We start from the raw sequence: 16,728 nt of genomic DNA on the forward strand, positions 1-16,728 counted from the left end.
AACGCCTGAGCTCGCTGCTCGTGGCAAGCACCCAGTGCCAGGCACCTCGCAAGTGCTGCGGAGATCACAGCCCTCGCAATTAAACGCTGACAACTTGATGGAATTCAGCCCAGACTGCGTTAATGACAGGATGAGCTCGGGAAGGGTTTGTTAAAAAAAAAAAAAAAGACTTGACAAACGTTAGTTCCTCCTGAGCGTGCTGTGGGCGCTGGAGAGACAGGCTGGGTGTACGCCTCGCAGGTTTCCTGTGGGGTCTGGGGAACATTTAGCAAGCACCTTGATATCCACCGAAACCTTCCAAATAAAATTCAAAGAGAGCTCGCAGAGCAGGAGCCCGTAGCGCTCCTCTCCCTTCACTCATCGCTCCTCCAGCCCCAAATTCGGGCTGGAGGTTTTCTGACAGCTCGCGAACGTTCCCGTGGCGACGGAAGCCTGTTGCCAAAGCAGGCGAGGGAGGGAAAGTCTGTTTGCAGCAGCCGTGGCAAGCTGCCAGGGGGACACCTCACACTGCAGGGCTCGCCGGAGACGAAAACCCTTCCTGCCGGGGCGGACAGAAAGCAGAGGGGACGATCCCCGGAGCGCGGCGCTGCGCGGGTGGGACAGCCGCAGGAGCCGCCCCGCTTGTCCTCGCAGGCTCCCGGCCGGCTGCCCCGTGGCGGGACCTCTCCGTTACGCCATGTGTTAGCTCACCCGCGCGGCATCCAGGCCTGCCGCAATGGAAATTGTTTGCTCCCGACCGCAAGGGGAAAGCCAGGGCTTTTTCCAGCCTTCTCGCCATCCTCCCTGCAGATTAACCCCGGCGCAGAGCGCTGGGGTGAGCAGACCGAGAGCCTTTGCTCCAGGAACGAGGCGAGCAGCGTGACTCACGTTGTTCCTAGGCAGGGCGCTGCGTCAAACAGGAGCGGCGAGGAGCGCCCCGATCCCACATATCCCATAGGAACGGTAGTGAGTCAACAGCCACGGCTGTGAGATTCGGGAATCCCTGCAGGCAGGGGAGGGGAGCGGAGCAGGACGAGGAGCCCACACAACAGTGAAGAAGTTCTGCTACAGAAAAGGTCTATATTAAAGAAAATTGGTTTTATTGTAAACAAAGTATAAAGTACAACATAAGAAATGTGCAAATCTTTAAGTAGTCACAAAAGAGCGTATCTAATACACTATTTCCAAACTGTCCACTTTCTGGTATGTGTCCTCAACGTAGCATGATAAAATAGAGATAGTGAAAGTTGATGCATCGTTTGTCACAAAATATACAGCTTTAATTCTAGGCGGTGTCTCAACGGCCTCATTTTACTCTTCAAATCACAACTTCCTAATTTAATACAATACATAGCATATCCGTAATTCATTTAGTATAAGCCGTCTTTCAAAGAAAAACACCCTCAAGAAGCCTAAGATTCTCGTTTTCTTAATCAACCCGAGTAGTTTACAGCTACATTGTTCTTAAAAGTGCACTGTATCTGCTCATGAAAAAAATGCCGTGGTGCAGCGCTTGGAGAAGGTACGAAGGAAACCGTAAGCAACACAGAAGCAGAAGCACCGCACGATGCCCGAGGGTGACCAGTTGTAATCAGCACGAGGCCTCCAAACCCCTCTGGGTGCCCGCGCCGTGCCCCTTAGCACCCACGCACCCACCTCGGGCAGCAGGGTGAAGCTGGCACCGCAGCCGCCCGGCGCCTGGCACCACAGCGCCCGCTGGCTGCACCTGAGAGCGGGCAGGAGGAGAGGGCTCCTACCAGGAAGAGGCGGCAGGAGTACGAACCTCGCTATCATCCTCCTCTACGCTGTGCTGGAGATTCCCAAGCAGTCGCTAAATCCGCGCTGGGCTCACGCATCGGCAGCGAGTCATCGGTGCCACAGCCGTGCAGCTGACATGGAGGACGCGTGAAGGATCTGCCGAATTCAGAAGGCGCACGGCGCGTGCTGCTCTGCTCTACACCCTGCCCTTCCTCTCTCCTCACCAGTGCAACAGACGCCCGCTATTCTAGCGGCACCATTCGTGGCCGAGCACACACTGCCTTTGCCTCTCTGCCGCGCCGCCATCAGCAGCTGGCACCGGAGAACCACAGAGCTGGAGCAAAAGCTATTTTTTTTTTTTTTTTGTCTTTTTTTCCTTTTTAAAACTGGCATACCCAGCGACAAGTTAATTCCGCTGTGCTCCCAGTCAGCCCCATCACTGTGCAGCTGCCGAGGGAGGCGGCGCAGCGATGTCGTTGAGCTTGCTGACTTCCATTTGCCAGTTGGGTAACTTCTTCGCCGAGAGGTGGCGGCGGGCGTGCTTGGTCAGGTGGTCGCTCCGCATGAACCGCCGCTCGCACATCGGGCACGCAAACTTCTTCTCGCCCGTGTGCGTTCTGCGGTGACGGGACAGTTCATCAGACCGCGCAAACCTCCTCTCGCAGCCTTTCCAACTACAGCTGAAGGGCTTTTCTCCTAAAAGGAAAAAAAGGAAAAATATACCATGAATACCAGCTGAGCAAACACTGTCTTAACAGTACTTATTTTTTAAAAAAGCTTTCACTACAACAGCTGAGCCAGATCCTGTATAGGTATTATTTTCATCCACGTGAAATGCAAGAAGATGTTGATATCATTTTAAAACATACAGACTCACTATCATCAAGGCACAAAGGGTTAAAAATAAAAACCCTCTGGAAACTGAACTCTCTGAGATGCTTTGTGTCCCCAAGGCCAGCTGACTGCACTGCTGAGCTCCACAGGCCTAGAGTTTACAGTGACCAAAGTGGCCCCACTGAAACGCAGTCACATTAGTCCCAGCTGTAAGTGACAGAGCCCTGCAAGCCCACGTGCTAACCCACGCCACTTTCTGCTGCCGTGGTTAGGAGCTGAGGCGTGGGGAAGTTGCTCAAAGATACCCAAGGTAGGAACAGGCTGGAGTGGACGCTGCTTTCTTTCATGAAAGAATCCCTTTCAAGTTTTACCTACTCCTGACAAAGGCACTCTTGTGGAGAAGCCTAATGAGGCGCGTTGAACTGCAGAAGGACACACTCTGCGTTTGGGCAAGGCCTGGCTTCCCGTGCTTGTCACAAGTATTACTGCCGGCCTCCTGGCACGGAGCGGGGCCAACACAAACAAGCTGCTGAATCAACTTCCCCTGCGGGGTAATTCCTAGCAGAGACCAGGCAGCAGCACGATTACACACACAGCGGCAAAAGCACTGCTTCAGTGCTGCCCTGCACATCGTTCCATGAACAAACCCAGGAACTGCGAGATCCCCAACATCGAGCTGCAGCTTCCTACGCTGCCTTTTAACACCCAGAAAGAGCGACCAACCTGTGTGCGTTCGGACATGCGCCTTCAAATGGGAGCTCTTGAAGTAGGTTTTCCCACATCCCGGGTAGTTGCAGACGTGACTTCTTATCCTCGAAGAATCCAGAGGGGGAGTGACTTTGGCTGCGGAAGGCACGAAGCCGGGAGCAGGGGCAATAGGAGAGAGTCTGGTGCCATTCGGACTAATGATGGGCGCCTTGGCGCTCGGCACCACGGGCTGGGGCACGACAAACATAACGGCGCCTTTGGGAACTTGAGTGCCCATCAACACCATGGGCTGGCAGAGCGCGGGCTGCTGGCTCGCCGCGGTGCTGGGCACGACGGCGGTCACCACCGAGTTGCTGGCAGGCAGCGGGACCATCTGGCAAATCACCGGCACGGGGGGGGCTCCGCTTCCTGGCACGGGGCACTGGGGTGCCACCAGCGCCGAGCACGGCGCCACTCCGGGGACGGACTGATGCCTGCTGGCCGCGGGCTTCATCAAGGGCTCGGCGCCGCCAGCCGGTTCTGCAGTTTTCCCTTCCGCAACTGGCGCTTTGCCACTTTCATAACTCGCTCTGCCCGGCGCCGCCGCCACGCGCTCCACTTCGGCGCTCTGTTTACTATCGGTTTCCCGTGAAACACCGTCCTGGTATTTCAGCACGCTGGCTGTTCTCACCGGGCAGGTTTTGTGATTGCAGAGCTGAGCGTCGGCCGTGTGGCGAATAACGCTGGTCGCTTGCGCCTTCAGAGGCCTGGGTGCCGGAGTCCGGGAGGCCTCCGTGTAAGGTGCAGTGAGGGGCGGCTTGGCGGCCTCGGCCAGCGACTTGCAGTGCGCTGCAGGTGGCGCTGGTGGCCCCGGGTGGACGACTTGAGACATCTCGAAGTCCGACGGGCTGTAGGGTGGAGTCAGGCACTGCGGGGAGAAGAGGGAAGGTAAGGGGGGGGCGCGTTACCAGCCTGTTCCCACACGCACCCTGAGAAAGGAGCACGCACACATGGTATTAAAGACTTACAAACGCGGGTATCGTGTTGAAGTCTGCGGCGCCAGGAAGCAAAGTCTCGTCGCTCTCTTCCGACATATCAGATGCTGGAGTTATAGGTCTCGCTTCTGCGTATTTCTTGAAGTCGGACTTCCAGTTGCAACTCATAGAAATAAGGGCTTCCACAGCCTCGTAATCGCTTTTTTCGGGGGTACTGTTCCAGAAATATCTCGCATCTCTCTGTTTCTCAGTCATCATCTCCATTTCTTCCTCCTGTTTGGGTCAGGGGAAAAAAATAACCCTTTAAACCTGATGGCCAAGCCTAAGCGTTTAGCTGCCGGTTGTCAGAAGGCTTTGTAGAAACAAAACAAAGCGACCCGCGGCAGACGAATAAATACGCCTGATGATGTGGGGGACATGCCTGCATTTCCCTGCCCTCTTTCTCCTTTATATAACGCTGTCACGAAGCGGTTTGCGGGTAAATCTGCCCATCTGGCGAAGACCACACAGCTCCCGGAGACAAAAGACCTCCCCCGAACCCCCAGCAGCACCTCCAGCCACCCCACACCGCGAGGGCAGCGCCCGACACGGCGACACCAACCCTCCCGGCCGAACCCCAGGCACCGCCACAGCCCTTCCCCGCACCGCGCCCCTCCCTGAGGCGGCTCTCACCGGGCGGGGGGACCGAGGGAGCCGCAGCAGCTCCGGGGCCGGGGCTCCGAGGGCGTCTGAGGGGACCGTGAGGCGCTGAGGGGACCCGTGAGGCACCGCCCCCCCGCCCCCCCCGGCAGCCGTTGGGGTGCGCCGAGGTGACGGTGGCGCGCGCCCAACCGCCGCCCCCCTCCCTCCCGCCCGGCGCCGAGGCCCCGCCCCCCCGCCGCCCCTATTGGCCCGCCGCCCCCCCCCGCCGCGCTCCCATTGGCCGGCGCCGGGCTGAGGCGCGGCCCACGCGAACAAAGCGTGATCGGCGGCTGCTCGGGCCGGGCAGCGCCGCGCGCCGACCTTTCACCCACTGCGCCCCCGCCCGCGGCAGGAAGGAGCCGGGCGCCGCCCGCGCGGCTCCGGGAGGGGGCGGGCACCGCCCCGCCGGGCTGCCGGCCCCTCGGCCCAGCCCCCCGCAGCTCCCCGCACCCCCTGGGCCCGCGCCGCGCTCACCGCCGGCCGCTGTCGGCAGCGGGAGGTGCTGACAGGAGCCCCCTCCTCCTCCTCCGCCGTCCGCCCGCCACCGCCGCCCGCCGCCTTCTGCGCGCCTCTCCCCATCCCGCCGCCGGTACCCCCCCCCACAAGCGCCTCGCGCCGGAGAGGGGCGGGGCTCCCGCCGGCCGGGCGGGCCAATCAGCGCCAAAGGTGTGTGAGGCGCCGGCCAATGGGAGCGCGGCGCCCGCGCGTGATCGGCGGCTGCCCCGCGGCGTGCCCGGGGGGGGGGCGCGGCGTGCGCGCCCCCGCGGGCTGAGTCAGAGCCCCCCCCCCCCCCGGGAGGGGAGGTCACGTGGTGCGGGGGGGGGCTGAGGGGAAGCCGCCCTGAGGCGATTGAACGGCCGTTAATTAGCCGTTAATTAGCCGTTAATTAGCCGTTAATTAGCCGTTAATTAGCCGTTAATTAGCCGTTAATTGCCTCACGCCGCGGCCCCCTCCGTGGCTTGGGGCTTTTTTTCCTGTCAGGTTTTGTTTTATTAAACCCCTGCTGTGCTTACCTGCCTTACCCGGGGGTGTAATGCCCGCAGGGGGTTAATTCGGGGTGATCCCAGTCTGTGCTGCCGGCGGCACCCAGCAGGTGCTCGCAAGCGGCTGCGCTGCGCCTCCATTGGTGCCGTTCGGCCCAAATCCCCTTCCGTTTTCCCTCTTTGGGATCTGTAGGGTGAGGGACGGGTGCTGATGGGCGATGAAGCCCTGGGAGGGCTTTGGGGGAGCAGAGAGCTGGCCGTGAGGGGCTGGGCTGGCCCCGCCATCCCACTCACATCCCCTCACGGCAGCCGCGCTCCAAGCCCCTGGGGGCAGCTTGGGAAAGGGCAGCCCTCATCGCTGTGGGGACCGAGCTGCTGCTTGGATCCCGTACCCACAGCAGCTCCGTCCCCCAGCACCTCCGATCCCTTCTGAGCACAGCCTGGGTGTCTGGGGGGGTAAAACTGCTTCGCTACGAGGGTCCCCTGTACGCCTCAGACTGCTCTTCTCCTTCCCTGACACTGCTGCAGGGTGGGAGTGTCAAAGCCACCTCTCCCCAAAATAATCTCAGCCTCGGAGGCTGGAAAATGTGACAAAGAGCGAGGCAGTGGGCGGCAGAGAGCAGCTGGGGCTGCTTTCCCCACACACAGGAGAAGCCCACCTCGTCCTGCTTGGGGAATTCCTCGTGAGCACACCAGGCGAAAACCAGGACTTCCATCTATTTCACATGAATCTCGCTTTATTTTACCAGGCGAGCCCTGTTGGTGCGTACGTGCCCGCAGCCCTCCTCTCCCCGGTGTTTGCGGCTGCTCTGAGTCAGCGCAGCCCCGTCCTGCCTCGCCTGCTCAGTGCTGCTCGGGGGAAGGCTTCGGAGGCCGTAAAGGTGATTTTCTCTGGCAGTCACCGAGCTGTGACTGTCGGATAAATGCGTTGGCGTTTTTCGCTCAGTTTCCTGGAGGAGCCGGGGAGGTGGTTTTATGCCACCTAGCAGCAAGCTGATGTGTTTGCTTTCCGTCCTGAAGGCACTCAGACGTTTGGCGTTCCAGCACTTGTGGGTTATTTATTTATGCCTACAACTCTGTATCTGAAGCCTGAGTTTCCCAGAAAACCACTTAGGCAGCCCGCAGGTCGTGTTTTTCTGATGTGGAAAGGTAAATTGTTGTGGGATCGGGAGGATAAATTTAGGGATGAGATTTGGCATCTCAGCCGGTAAATCACTGCCCAACTGCGTACCTTCAGTCCTGTCCAGCAGTCAAAACCTGAATTTCAACCTGCTGTTACCTGTGGCTTCGTCAGGAAGAATTTAGAAGGAGCTCTAAGTTGCTCCTTTATCCCAAAGTCTTGTCTTCGACGTGCTGATGAGCAAGAAGCCGTATTCCACGGCGGATGACGGGCCACCGATGGGTATTTTTAACCTCTGGTATTAGGTGTGTGCTTGTTTCACAGAAAACTGCAGGTGGGTGGTTATTTTTGTCAGATGAGAAGGAACCGAGGTAAGTAAATGAGTGGCTCAGTACCCGCTGGAGATTGCGGCAGGTTTCATGTTCAGTTCCTTCAGTGCAGGATCAGGTTGGACACCAACCAGAACCTTCCTCAGCCCCGCAGCCCTCACAGGATCTGTGTTTCTTTGCAGGACACCACGACGGTACCGGCTACCGCCCTGCTTCCCATCTGTCGTTTTGGAAGGGCAGCCAGGGCTTTGATGTGGCCCAGCCAGCCAAGTGGCATGCTCTCTGCGTGCCTTGCCTGCCGAAATCCAGGGAATGCTGTGGAGTGGAAATCAGGAGTTCATACGGGAATGGTTTGGTGATTCTTTCCGCGCAGCTCATGCTTCGTGTTTAACCTCACACGGTGTGACCCGGGGTTTATTTCTGTTTAGCAGCTCGTGCGTTCTTTCTTCGTTTGTGCAGCGCTGGTGGGTTTAGTGACACGACAAATAAAGGGCAACGCTGCTGGGCCCTGAGCGTGATGGGAGGTGTGCCGCTTGAGAACACGGGTACCTTTGGAAAGGGTATGGCTGAGCGGCATTGCTTATTCGCGGACAGCTTGGAAAGTCTCAGGAAACACAACTGAAAGCCTTTTCTGCTTTTGAGGCTGACTTCTACCACCTTGAATGGCACATTTGTTATATTCAGAGCTTTCCCGCTGTCACGATTTAATTAACGCTTTTGTATAAAACCCAGCTGATCAACCTAAATTACTGTTAGCAAAATCAGATATTAAGAAGCTGGTTTAAGTGAAAGGAGAAGACAGCCTGCGAGCACTAACAGTGAGCGCGTGTAGCTGACCAAGCCACCTGTCCGTGCTCTGATCAGATGAATATTTTTCCCGATGGAAGTGTTAGAAGTACATTTGCTTGCTTTTTCATGCCAAAACTGAATTTGCTTGTTACATGGTGACTTAATAGCTGCTGCATTTCAGGCGTTCCTCTGCTGGCCTGTATCCTGGAGGGATGAAGACTGTGGGGTGAGCGGGGCATTTCATCTGACATATTATCGTGGTATGGAAGTCAGCAGGGACTTTCCTCCTTCTAACAAAAGTAACGGCATATCTACACCCCCAAATACACGTGTTTTGGTAACAGTCATGTGAATAAAGGTCATTCTTTTCTTTAAGCCTACCTTCCTTTCATATTTTTTGAACTATTGACTAGTTTCAGCCACGTAAGACAGACGCGATGGAGCAAAACTCTGAGTAAATTTAATATTGCAGGAACTGCTACCAGCTGTATGATGCTAATATTTGATCCAACCCCCACTGCATATGTGTTAGCTCATATTCAAGCAAGCAAATAGTTTCTGGATAGGGAAATGCAGGTCCAAAATTGCAGGTAGTAAGTCCTCCATACAGGAAAGACTAAACAGTGCCCAGATTGACTCCCCGCACCCAAAACAACCCTCCAGTATGTCTTGGCAGGCCTTGAGCGCTCGTATCCCAGAGCTATCTCTTGCCAAATGCCTCTGGTCACATACCACACCCTTGGCATCACAGCACAAAACACAGCACTGGCATGCTGCTAAGCAATCATCCCGCGATTAGTAATTGATTTTTTTTTTTCCTTAAGACGTCACAGGAACTAAGGGCACCCTTTCGGGGCCCGAGGAGATCAAGGCCTTCTGTCTCGTTTACACGGACGTCACTGGAGTCGTGGCTTTGCTTCTCGGGTAGCCCAGATAGTCTCTTGGCAGCACGGCAAGAATTGAGCAATATTTTTTTTTGTTATCATTTTTCATTCATTATCATTTTATTATCATTCCATATCTGAAGCTCGCCCCAGGGGGATGTGCCTCGGCCCTGCAGCTCGCCGTTGGAGACGTGCACTTCGGTCTTACAGCTCACGGTTGTCATGAGGCAACCCTTGGCTCAGCTCCTCTGCCCTGCAGCTCGTCCTTGGCGGCACGCTGCACCTCGGTCCCACCAAGTGATGGAATCCGTGGTGATTCCCAGCCTCCAAAGGGCGGGGGCAGTTCTCCTTTCTGTGCAGGAGGGTCCAATAAGGGACATGCCAGCGTGTCCTTATTGCGGCATTCCTTGAACTCCACCAGGCTCAGTGCTGTGCCCACTGCCCTGGGGAGCCTGTCCCAGTGCCCGACCACCCTCTGGGTACAGAACCTTTCCCTAACCCCCAGCCTGACCCTCCCCTGTCCCAGCTCCATGCTGTCCCCTCGGGTCCTGTCGCTGTCCCCAGAGAGCAGAGCTCAGCGCCTGCCCCTCCGCTCCCCTCGTGAGGGAGCTGCAGGCCGCCATGAGGCCTCCCCTCAGCCTGCTCTGCTCGGGGCTGAGCAAACCAAGGGACCCCAGCTGCTCCTCACATATCTGGACCCCTCAATCAGCTGAAAGTCCAAGGTCTCCCCTCCACAAGGGGAAGAAGGGCCCGTGGGCGAGGTCAGTGCCTGGAGGGCTGCAGATGTCTCTGCACGCAGCTCTTGCAAAACAGCGGCCGAGGAGCACGGCCGGCGCTGGGGAGCGTGCTGGCGTGGGAGGGCAGCGCGGCCTGGGCAGGAGACCTCGCTCAGGTTATTACATGGGGCAGCAGCCGACTGCCACTGTCTGTCAGGGGCAGCAGAGGCAGAGAGGCTCTGTTCTGCTAGGTGGAAACGTACTTGTCCACCTGGAGCCTCTTCCCAGCCCCTGGGGTTACTTTTCAGGGTACAGCTGGAAGACTGGGGTCACAGACTTTGTGACCAAGCAGTTTTCAGAGCTGATTCACAAGTGTAGTTTGTTTAAAAAATAAAAATAAAGAAGACTTGCTTACAACTAGGTCCATTCTGGGAGAGACTTGGCACTCATTTCTCACTACTCTCAAAAATACTTAGTTTTATGATTTCTTTCTTTCATTTTCAACATTTTCCAAGTATTTTCTGGTCGATGAGGCAACTTGATGTGGGTTTTGTAGGTGAGCCCTGCTTTCACACCGCTATGACTGGCTGAAGGCTGGCCGACACGGTCCCTTCCAGCAGCCCGTTAAGCCTTGTCATGGGTGCCGCTGCTGAAAAGCGACTGTGGGTTCTGCAGTACTGGCAGCACAAAGGCATTCTTGCAAATTGCTCTTTCATCTCACTTTGTTTAGGGACAGAAAATGCTGATATCTGGCAGACAGAAAGAGGGCGTGATTCTGCAGCTGTTGATTCCCAGGGTGGCGAATTATTTGGAGCAGGGACTGAAAGACAGCACATGAAAGATAGATCCCTACCAGAAGAAATCATGTGTCCGGCTGCTGGGTTCAGGAGCCGCTCCTGAAGGCCGTTTTTGTTTATTTGATGGCACCAGTCGTTGTAAAAGAAACACCGATGTTGCAATGTTTATGTGCATGTGCGTGTTTGTTTTGCAGCTGGAACGGTTTTAATCATCAGTCGGAAAACAGCATCATCCCACTCTGAGTGGTCGGGATCACGTGCTTACCAGGAACCAGCTTCAGATCCCTCCCAAAAAATGGACATTTCCTGCATCGGTGCGAGCGTGGGTGGCACAGAAAGCAGCAAACAAGAGTATGGGGTTCCTGTGACCCCCCTTATTTGACAAAGCCTTTCATGGACACATTTGCCACATTTTTGTTCTGCTTATTTTTTTCATATTTCCATTGCACGTACCTGGATGCACAAGCAGCGGGTGCCCTCTTCATGGGTCCTGCTCATGATCAGTGTGGGCCAACACCGGTGCTGTGACACGAATACAGACAGAAGTAGCACAGGTGGAAGTCCTCTGGCTTCTTTCATCCTCAGGAAGCTTTGACATTAACCTTGGATTCAAATCAACCTCACGAGGCCAAAAGATGCCTACGGCTATAGGCTGTACCGTACAGCTCTCTGGAGCAGGTCACATCTGTGATAATTCTCCAGAAAGCTCTGTCTGCTCTTCTGTCTCCTGGAGGAGAAGACTTGGGAATGCCTCAAGCTGGTATGAGGTCCCCTCTCACCAGCTGAGGTCCCCTCTCTTGAGCTGCATTGTCACGTTTTACCAGTTTGATGTTGCACTTTGGGTCTGTTTCCTCACCTGCGGTGAGTTAAAGGCTCAGATTTCAGAATTAAGAGCAACTAGAGGCCTTGTGAATGCTTGTAGTCACAGTGAAATCCATGGCATGGTATTGTCCTGGCTAACAGAGCTGTGGGAGGCAAAGCTGAGAAGCTGCCGTACATACCTGTAAAATAAGCCCCTGCCTGAAAAGTATCTGTAAATCTGAAGAAACCACGCTGAAGGAAGCTTTATGAACCCCTATTAGGATGGCACGGTGAGGCTGCAGTCCTCAGGGGCAGACCTGTGCGTGGCCCTGTCCGCGGGTGCCCATTCATAGCACCGGGGCTGCCCAGCCCCAACCCACCTCCACACGGGGCTGTTTGGTTCCTGCAGCGCTGCGTGGCAGCTCTGGCTCGATGCCCTTAAATAATCCTACTGGCACCGTGTGCTGGGGAGCGGGAGGCTTTAGAAACCTCTGGGTCAAATTTACTCTTGTTAGATAAACAATCAGTATCGAATGGGTCGTCTGATAGACAAACCGAGCGGCCTTTCAAACACCGCAGGTAGCTGGGGTTCATTTCAGTGTATGAACTCGGAATCCCTTGAAGAGAAGTCACTTTTGCTGAAGCCCGTACAAATCCAGGTACTTGTGCACACGGGTAGGAGGGTTTTCAGGGACACAGCACGGATTTGGATGCTCACTTTGTGTGTTTTACTTGGACACTTGAATTCCTTAGGCAGATCTGAAAAATCTCAGCCGTAATTCTTTTAGGGCAAGAACTTTTCCCTTTTGGAATCATTTCTAAGAACTCCTTTCTTGCTGCCATAAACTACACATTAAAACGTGTTTAAGGGGATTTCTTTTTGTATTTGTTCCTCCAGGTATGTCCATTTATCTTACCCATTTACTGTTGTGTTTAGTGAGGAAGCTCTCAAGTCACAGTCTGTGCAAATTTTGTGCTGAGGAGGGCAGCAAGGAGGTCGTCAGCGCTAAGCATAAATTTATAAAGGCCCTTTGCTATTGCGATTATTTACACAGATTAAATGTCCCGGAAAGGTTTTCTCACCTGAAACCTCTCAGCAGTGCAGTTACGTATCAGACCTCCAATATACATCAGGAAAGTGCCCTATGGCCCCGCCAGCTGCGGTGCCTGCACATACGGACAGGTATTGGGTGCAACCAAAAAAAAAAGTGAGGAGTGAAATCCTGCATGCTGCTCTCTGAGCTCTCAGCCCCTTCTGCTGCGGAGCCACCTCCCCAAGGGGAGGCCAGCACAAGCCCAACGCTTCTCCTGGAGCTTCCTGGCAGCTCTGTGCCCATCACAAGGTGGGTGCCGAGCTCCTCCACACCCACCACTCACTGCCCTGCTGCTTGCATCCATCAGCTTGCTACGCTGGGCAGCACAGCCCCATGCAGAGGCTGAATATTTCCATTTCTTTAAAAAAATTAACTATATACTTAATGTGGAGATGATGCCTTCTTACTTTCTGTCTGGAGCCTCAGCTACCTTGAGCTTAGCTTATTGCAGAGCAGGGTGCTTTGTGCGTGCCCTCAGCTTCCCCCTCACCTCGTATGTCGCATCTCCAACAGCGCTCTTGGGGTCTGCAGTTATTTGTTTGACCCCAAAAATGAGACCACCAACCTTACATCTCCTTTTAGTGCATGATCAGCGAGAAGCTGTGAGCTGCACTGAGGAAAGGAGTAGTCCATCTGTCGCATGGATGTGCCGCAGAGGTGCCCAGCTGAGGGACTGGGCAGACCCGAGCACGGTGTATGTGGTGTAAGTGCACTGCAGTAGAGCTCACCTTGCAACGCGACATATTTCAAGTTCAAGTTGTTGCAATATGAGAGAAAATGCAGAAGCTTGACGATGACATGTCATTGGGGAATTTAAAGTAGTCACTGTAGAGGAAAAAATAAAAATAAATTGAATGTTCAAAGAAAAGCCTGATGATATAGAAACACATGGCAGAGGCCAACCCGAACACCTCTCCCCAGCCAGGGCTGCAGCACGGGGAGCATCCACACCCAGAGAGAGCAGCAAAATCTATTCTGCTCTCGCCTCCCAGGCAGAAAATTTCAGCTCCCAGCTCGGCAGGGCCGGGAGGCGATGCCTGGCTGCCGCCAGCAGCTGCAGCCTGCAGCGTGGGCGGGCGTCAGGTGCTGTTCCTGGCCCCGCAGGGATGAGCAGATGAGTGGAGCTGCGCCCACGCCGCAGGTCGCGCCCCGCTGATAGCAGCAGCCTTGAATCCGGGCCAGGGCAGCTCGGCGCGGCTTTGGAGGCAGAGGAGAGCGGTCTCTGCACACCCCTTCACCACCTGGATTCACACAAAGCGGGCCCAGCAACGCCAGCTACGTTAAACCCCCTGGTTTTATGTCCCTGCTGAGCGCTGCAGCAGCAGCTCCCCTGCCCTGTCCCCGCCCTCGCCGCAGGCGTTTCAGCGAGCGGCGCAGCGAGCTCGTGACAAATATTTGAGGTTTTCCCAGCAGCACAAGGAAGGGTCACGCTGTTCAGACAGCACGGGATCGAGCAAAACACACCCTCAGGATCCAACAATTGTACTCACCGAGTCCCGTTGGCGATGAGCATTGTGTTTACCGTGAGCGTTACATTTAAGGGTGCTGACAGGGCTGGCAGCGCACAGCCCTCAGGGAACATCCCACCCACACCGCTGTGCTCGAGGCCAAGGGACCAGGAGCAGCAGCGAGGCTCGTGCCACCAAGAGCTTCTCTTCCCTCTGATTCACTGATGAGCACAATTAGCTCTGTCCTCTGTAGCTGTGCGGGTAATCCTATTAATGCACCTAACGCAGATTAAAGACTGCACGGCTGCCAAGGGATTAAGACACAAAGCGAAAGACAGCCTGGGATGCTTCGGGGGCAGACCTCGACAACAGGGCACTCATCACCCCCAGCACAGGCGTGCACACAGCCATCCTTCTCCGAGGGAAATCAGGATTGGGAAGCACAAACTGCACCCAGCAGCTCCATCCTCGGCCTGCCTTCCCTCGGTATTCCCAGTCCCATGTTCTGCTTTTCCCCTGCCCTCTGGGAAAGCACTTCAGGTGTGGGACTCTCACACTGTTAAAGCATCACTAAATTACAGGACTGAATTATATGCCACTACTTACGTGAAATGTTCAATTTTTATAAAGGGAAAGCGGGAAATAAGAGTCCAGATAGCAACCAAGAAGCCAGAAGTCAGCACGCTGCTTCTAGCAAGGGAAGAATAAACCTGTAATTGTCCAACATCCCTCTGCTGGTTAGGCTAGCGAGGACAGGCCACCCCCAGCACATAACCACTTTCTTCTCACTGCCAGGCTGCCCCGGCCCCACAGTGGGCACTGCTGCCTCCCACATGCTGCTGGATCCCTTCGTTCCCCTTTCAGATGGGGCAGAGCCCTCGGTAGCACAGGCAGCCACGCCACTGCAGGAGCGAGACTGAGACCAACCATGTGGGTCGTGGGCCGTGGGCCACGCTTTGGCTGAGGGTGGGACTCCCTTAAAAGAAATTAAAAAAAAAAAAAAAGTTCAGCTGATGAGCAAGGTCAGGCATTACACTCCAGAACATCACTTACTCAGCTGCAAGGACTGGAGATGTTTTGAAGAGGTAATTAGAGCTACAACACTGTTTTTTCACTATCTTCTGAAGCAACTGCTTCTATTTAGTTATGGATTTTTTAAAATTCTGCATATGGCCTCCTAAAACACATTAGGATTACTCTACTGGCCTCCTGGAAAGCAGCAATTCAGGGCACAGGAGAATATACCTGAAGTGGGGACACATCCAGTGATGGATCCACAACGCTACCTTTAATTTTTGAGCCAATGCAGGCCAATTACTTGTGCAGCTGCTCAGTACACATGCAGCTGGCATAGCTTAAAGCTGTTTGTAGCCTATTGTTGTCTCAAGTCATGGCCCTGCATCTTCCCTGGGAAGTGGCATGCAGACTGAAAGCGTGTATGCCAGTACTTCAAAGAGGTGGGATACGTTTCATATGAGATGAGTGGACTGGACAAAATAATCAGTGAAAGGCCAACTACCATCGCTAGCTGTCGCAGCAGGTCAGCAAGAGCAGTGTCATCAGTCACCCAGTGGAGTTGCAGACGTCTATTGAGCAGGACAAAGCTACATTAACTCCACGTACTATAGAGAAATCATTCCACTTTTATATTGTCTGTAAAATGCTGAGTGGCAACAACAATATAAACAAACAGCAACACTTAGCAAATTGAGTTGAAATACATGCAGTGTGCAGACTCCAGATTGTTTTTAATGGCAAGCTGTCTCTTCAAGCACAGTGAGTATTCCTGCTCTGACCACTGTATCATGTAACTTTTTTTTTTTAACTGACCTCTAAGGTAACTGTTTTCCTTAAGACTGCATAACAGAATTCTTTTAAGTTACCTTAGACAACTACAGCTTGTATGTCAAAAACTGTAAAGTCCGTTTTGCCTAAGGAAAGACTTTAACTGGTAGACAGAACTAGGTGCATATTGACTTCTTGAAAGTTAAGGATGGATGGTAATTCAGGTTTCAAAAACAAAACAATAAAAAAAAAAAAAAGAACATAGGGTTCCCACTATCATTGCTAGACCATTGTCAAAACAGAAGTCATTTTGTACTTTTAAGCTGGCCGGTAGAACTGTTCTGACAAGTTGAGTCCAATCTGACAGGGTTGCTCTGTAGCAATTTTTTCCCCCACTTTCAATTAAAAAAAAAATAAAAAAAAAAATCAAATTTTACAAAATCTTTGCACCTTACAGAATGAAAGATTAAGATTTCCTACCAGCTGGCACTCACTTAAAATATACTTGCAACCAAAAAGTAGACGTTTTGCTTCTGACTCAAGGTTTAAAACACCATCATCCCCCCGCTTTGAGTACAGGATTCAGAATTTAAGTTGCCATTCCAAGACCCTGGCACTCCTCCACCCAATTCTCACACAAGAGATGAATTTAAGAAGTGAGAAAGTAAGAAAATCAGAAAAGGACCCAGAAGAAATCCAGAGGCTCCAGTAACAAAGAAAGCCCCTGAATGGTTTCAGCAGTTCAAATTACTCGATGCGGTTGGCATACACACTTCTGTTAGTATGCATTACCTTCACTTTGTGGGTTTATTTAAAGAAAGTCCAGTGCACAGCCCTTCTAGTAAGAGTTCACACTATACAGAATGAGCTGAATTTGGAAGTTGTACTACTCACTGAACACCATAAAAAAAAAAAGCTTGTAAAGCTGTACTAACCCATGCTGCCTTAGGGGCACTACATGCATGCTAGCTACAAAACCACCTCATCTTTGTACATTTATCATCTATTGCAGGTTTGCTATGTGGTGTTAGAACAGCAGCTAAGGCCA

At 53.7% G+C, this 16,728-nt stretch overlaps 1 protein-coding gene and 1 long non-coding RNA gene across 3 annotated transcripts; one reads left to right on the plus strand and one right to left on the minus strand.

Moving 5' to 3' along the window:
* Positions 1 to 1,058: 1,058 nt before the first annotated feature.
* KLF10 (KLF transcription factor 10) lies at positions 1,059 to 5,528 on the minus strand. Of its 2 annotated transcripts, none has more exons than XM_084507658.1 (4): positions 5,409 to 5,528; positions 4,287 to 4,526; positions 3,295 to 4,186; positions 1,059 to 2,433 (listed from the first exon to the last, which is right to left on the minus strand). In XM_084507658.1, exons 1-4 carry the CDS (start codon positions 5,511 to 5,513, stop codon positions 2,174 to 2,176), a joined length of 1,497 nt encoding a protein of 498 aa, XP_084363784.1. In that variant the 5' UTR covers positions 5,514 to 5,528; the 3' UTR covers positions 1,059 to 2,173. The 2 variants fall into 2 exon arrangements, with proteins under 2 accessions (XP_084363784.1, XP_084363785.1); XM_084507659.1 differs by lacking the exon at positions 5,409 to 5,528 and adding an exon at positions 4,926 to 5,075.
* A 223-nt stretch (positions 5,529 to 5,751) lies between these two features.
* Positions 5,752 to 8,500, plus strand: LOC311430790. The gene is made up of 3 exons (XR_014689031.1): positions 5,752 to 6,111; positions 6,667 to 6,798; positions 7,549 to 8,500. It is a non-coding gene; the product is annotated as an uncharacterized lncRNA (long non-coding RNA).
* Positions 8,501 to 16,728: the final 8,228 nt, after the last annotated feature.

This window comes from Aythya ferina (genome assembly GCF_964211825.1).
Source record: "Aythya ferina genome assembly, chromosome: 2".
Classification (NCBI taxonomy): domain Eukaryota; kingdom Metazoa; phylum Chordata; class Aves; order Anseriformes; family Anatidae; genus Aythya; species Aythya ferina.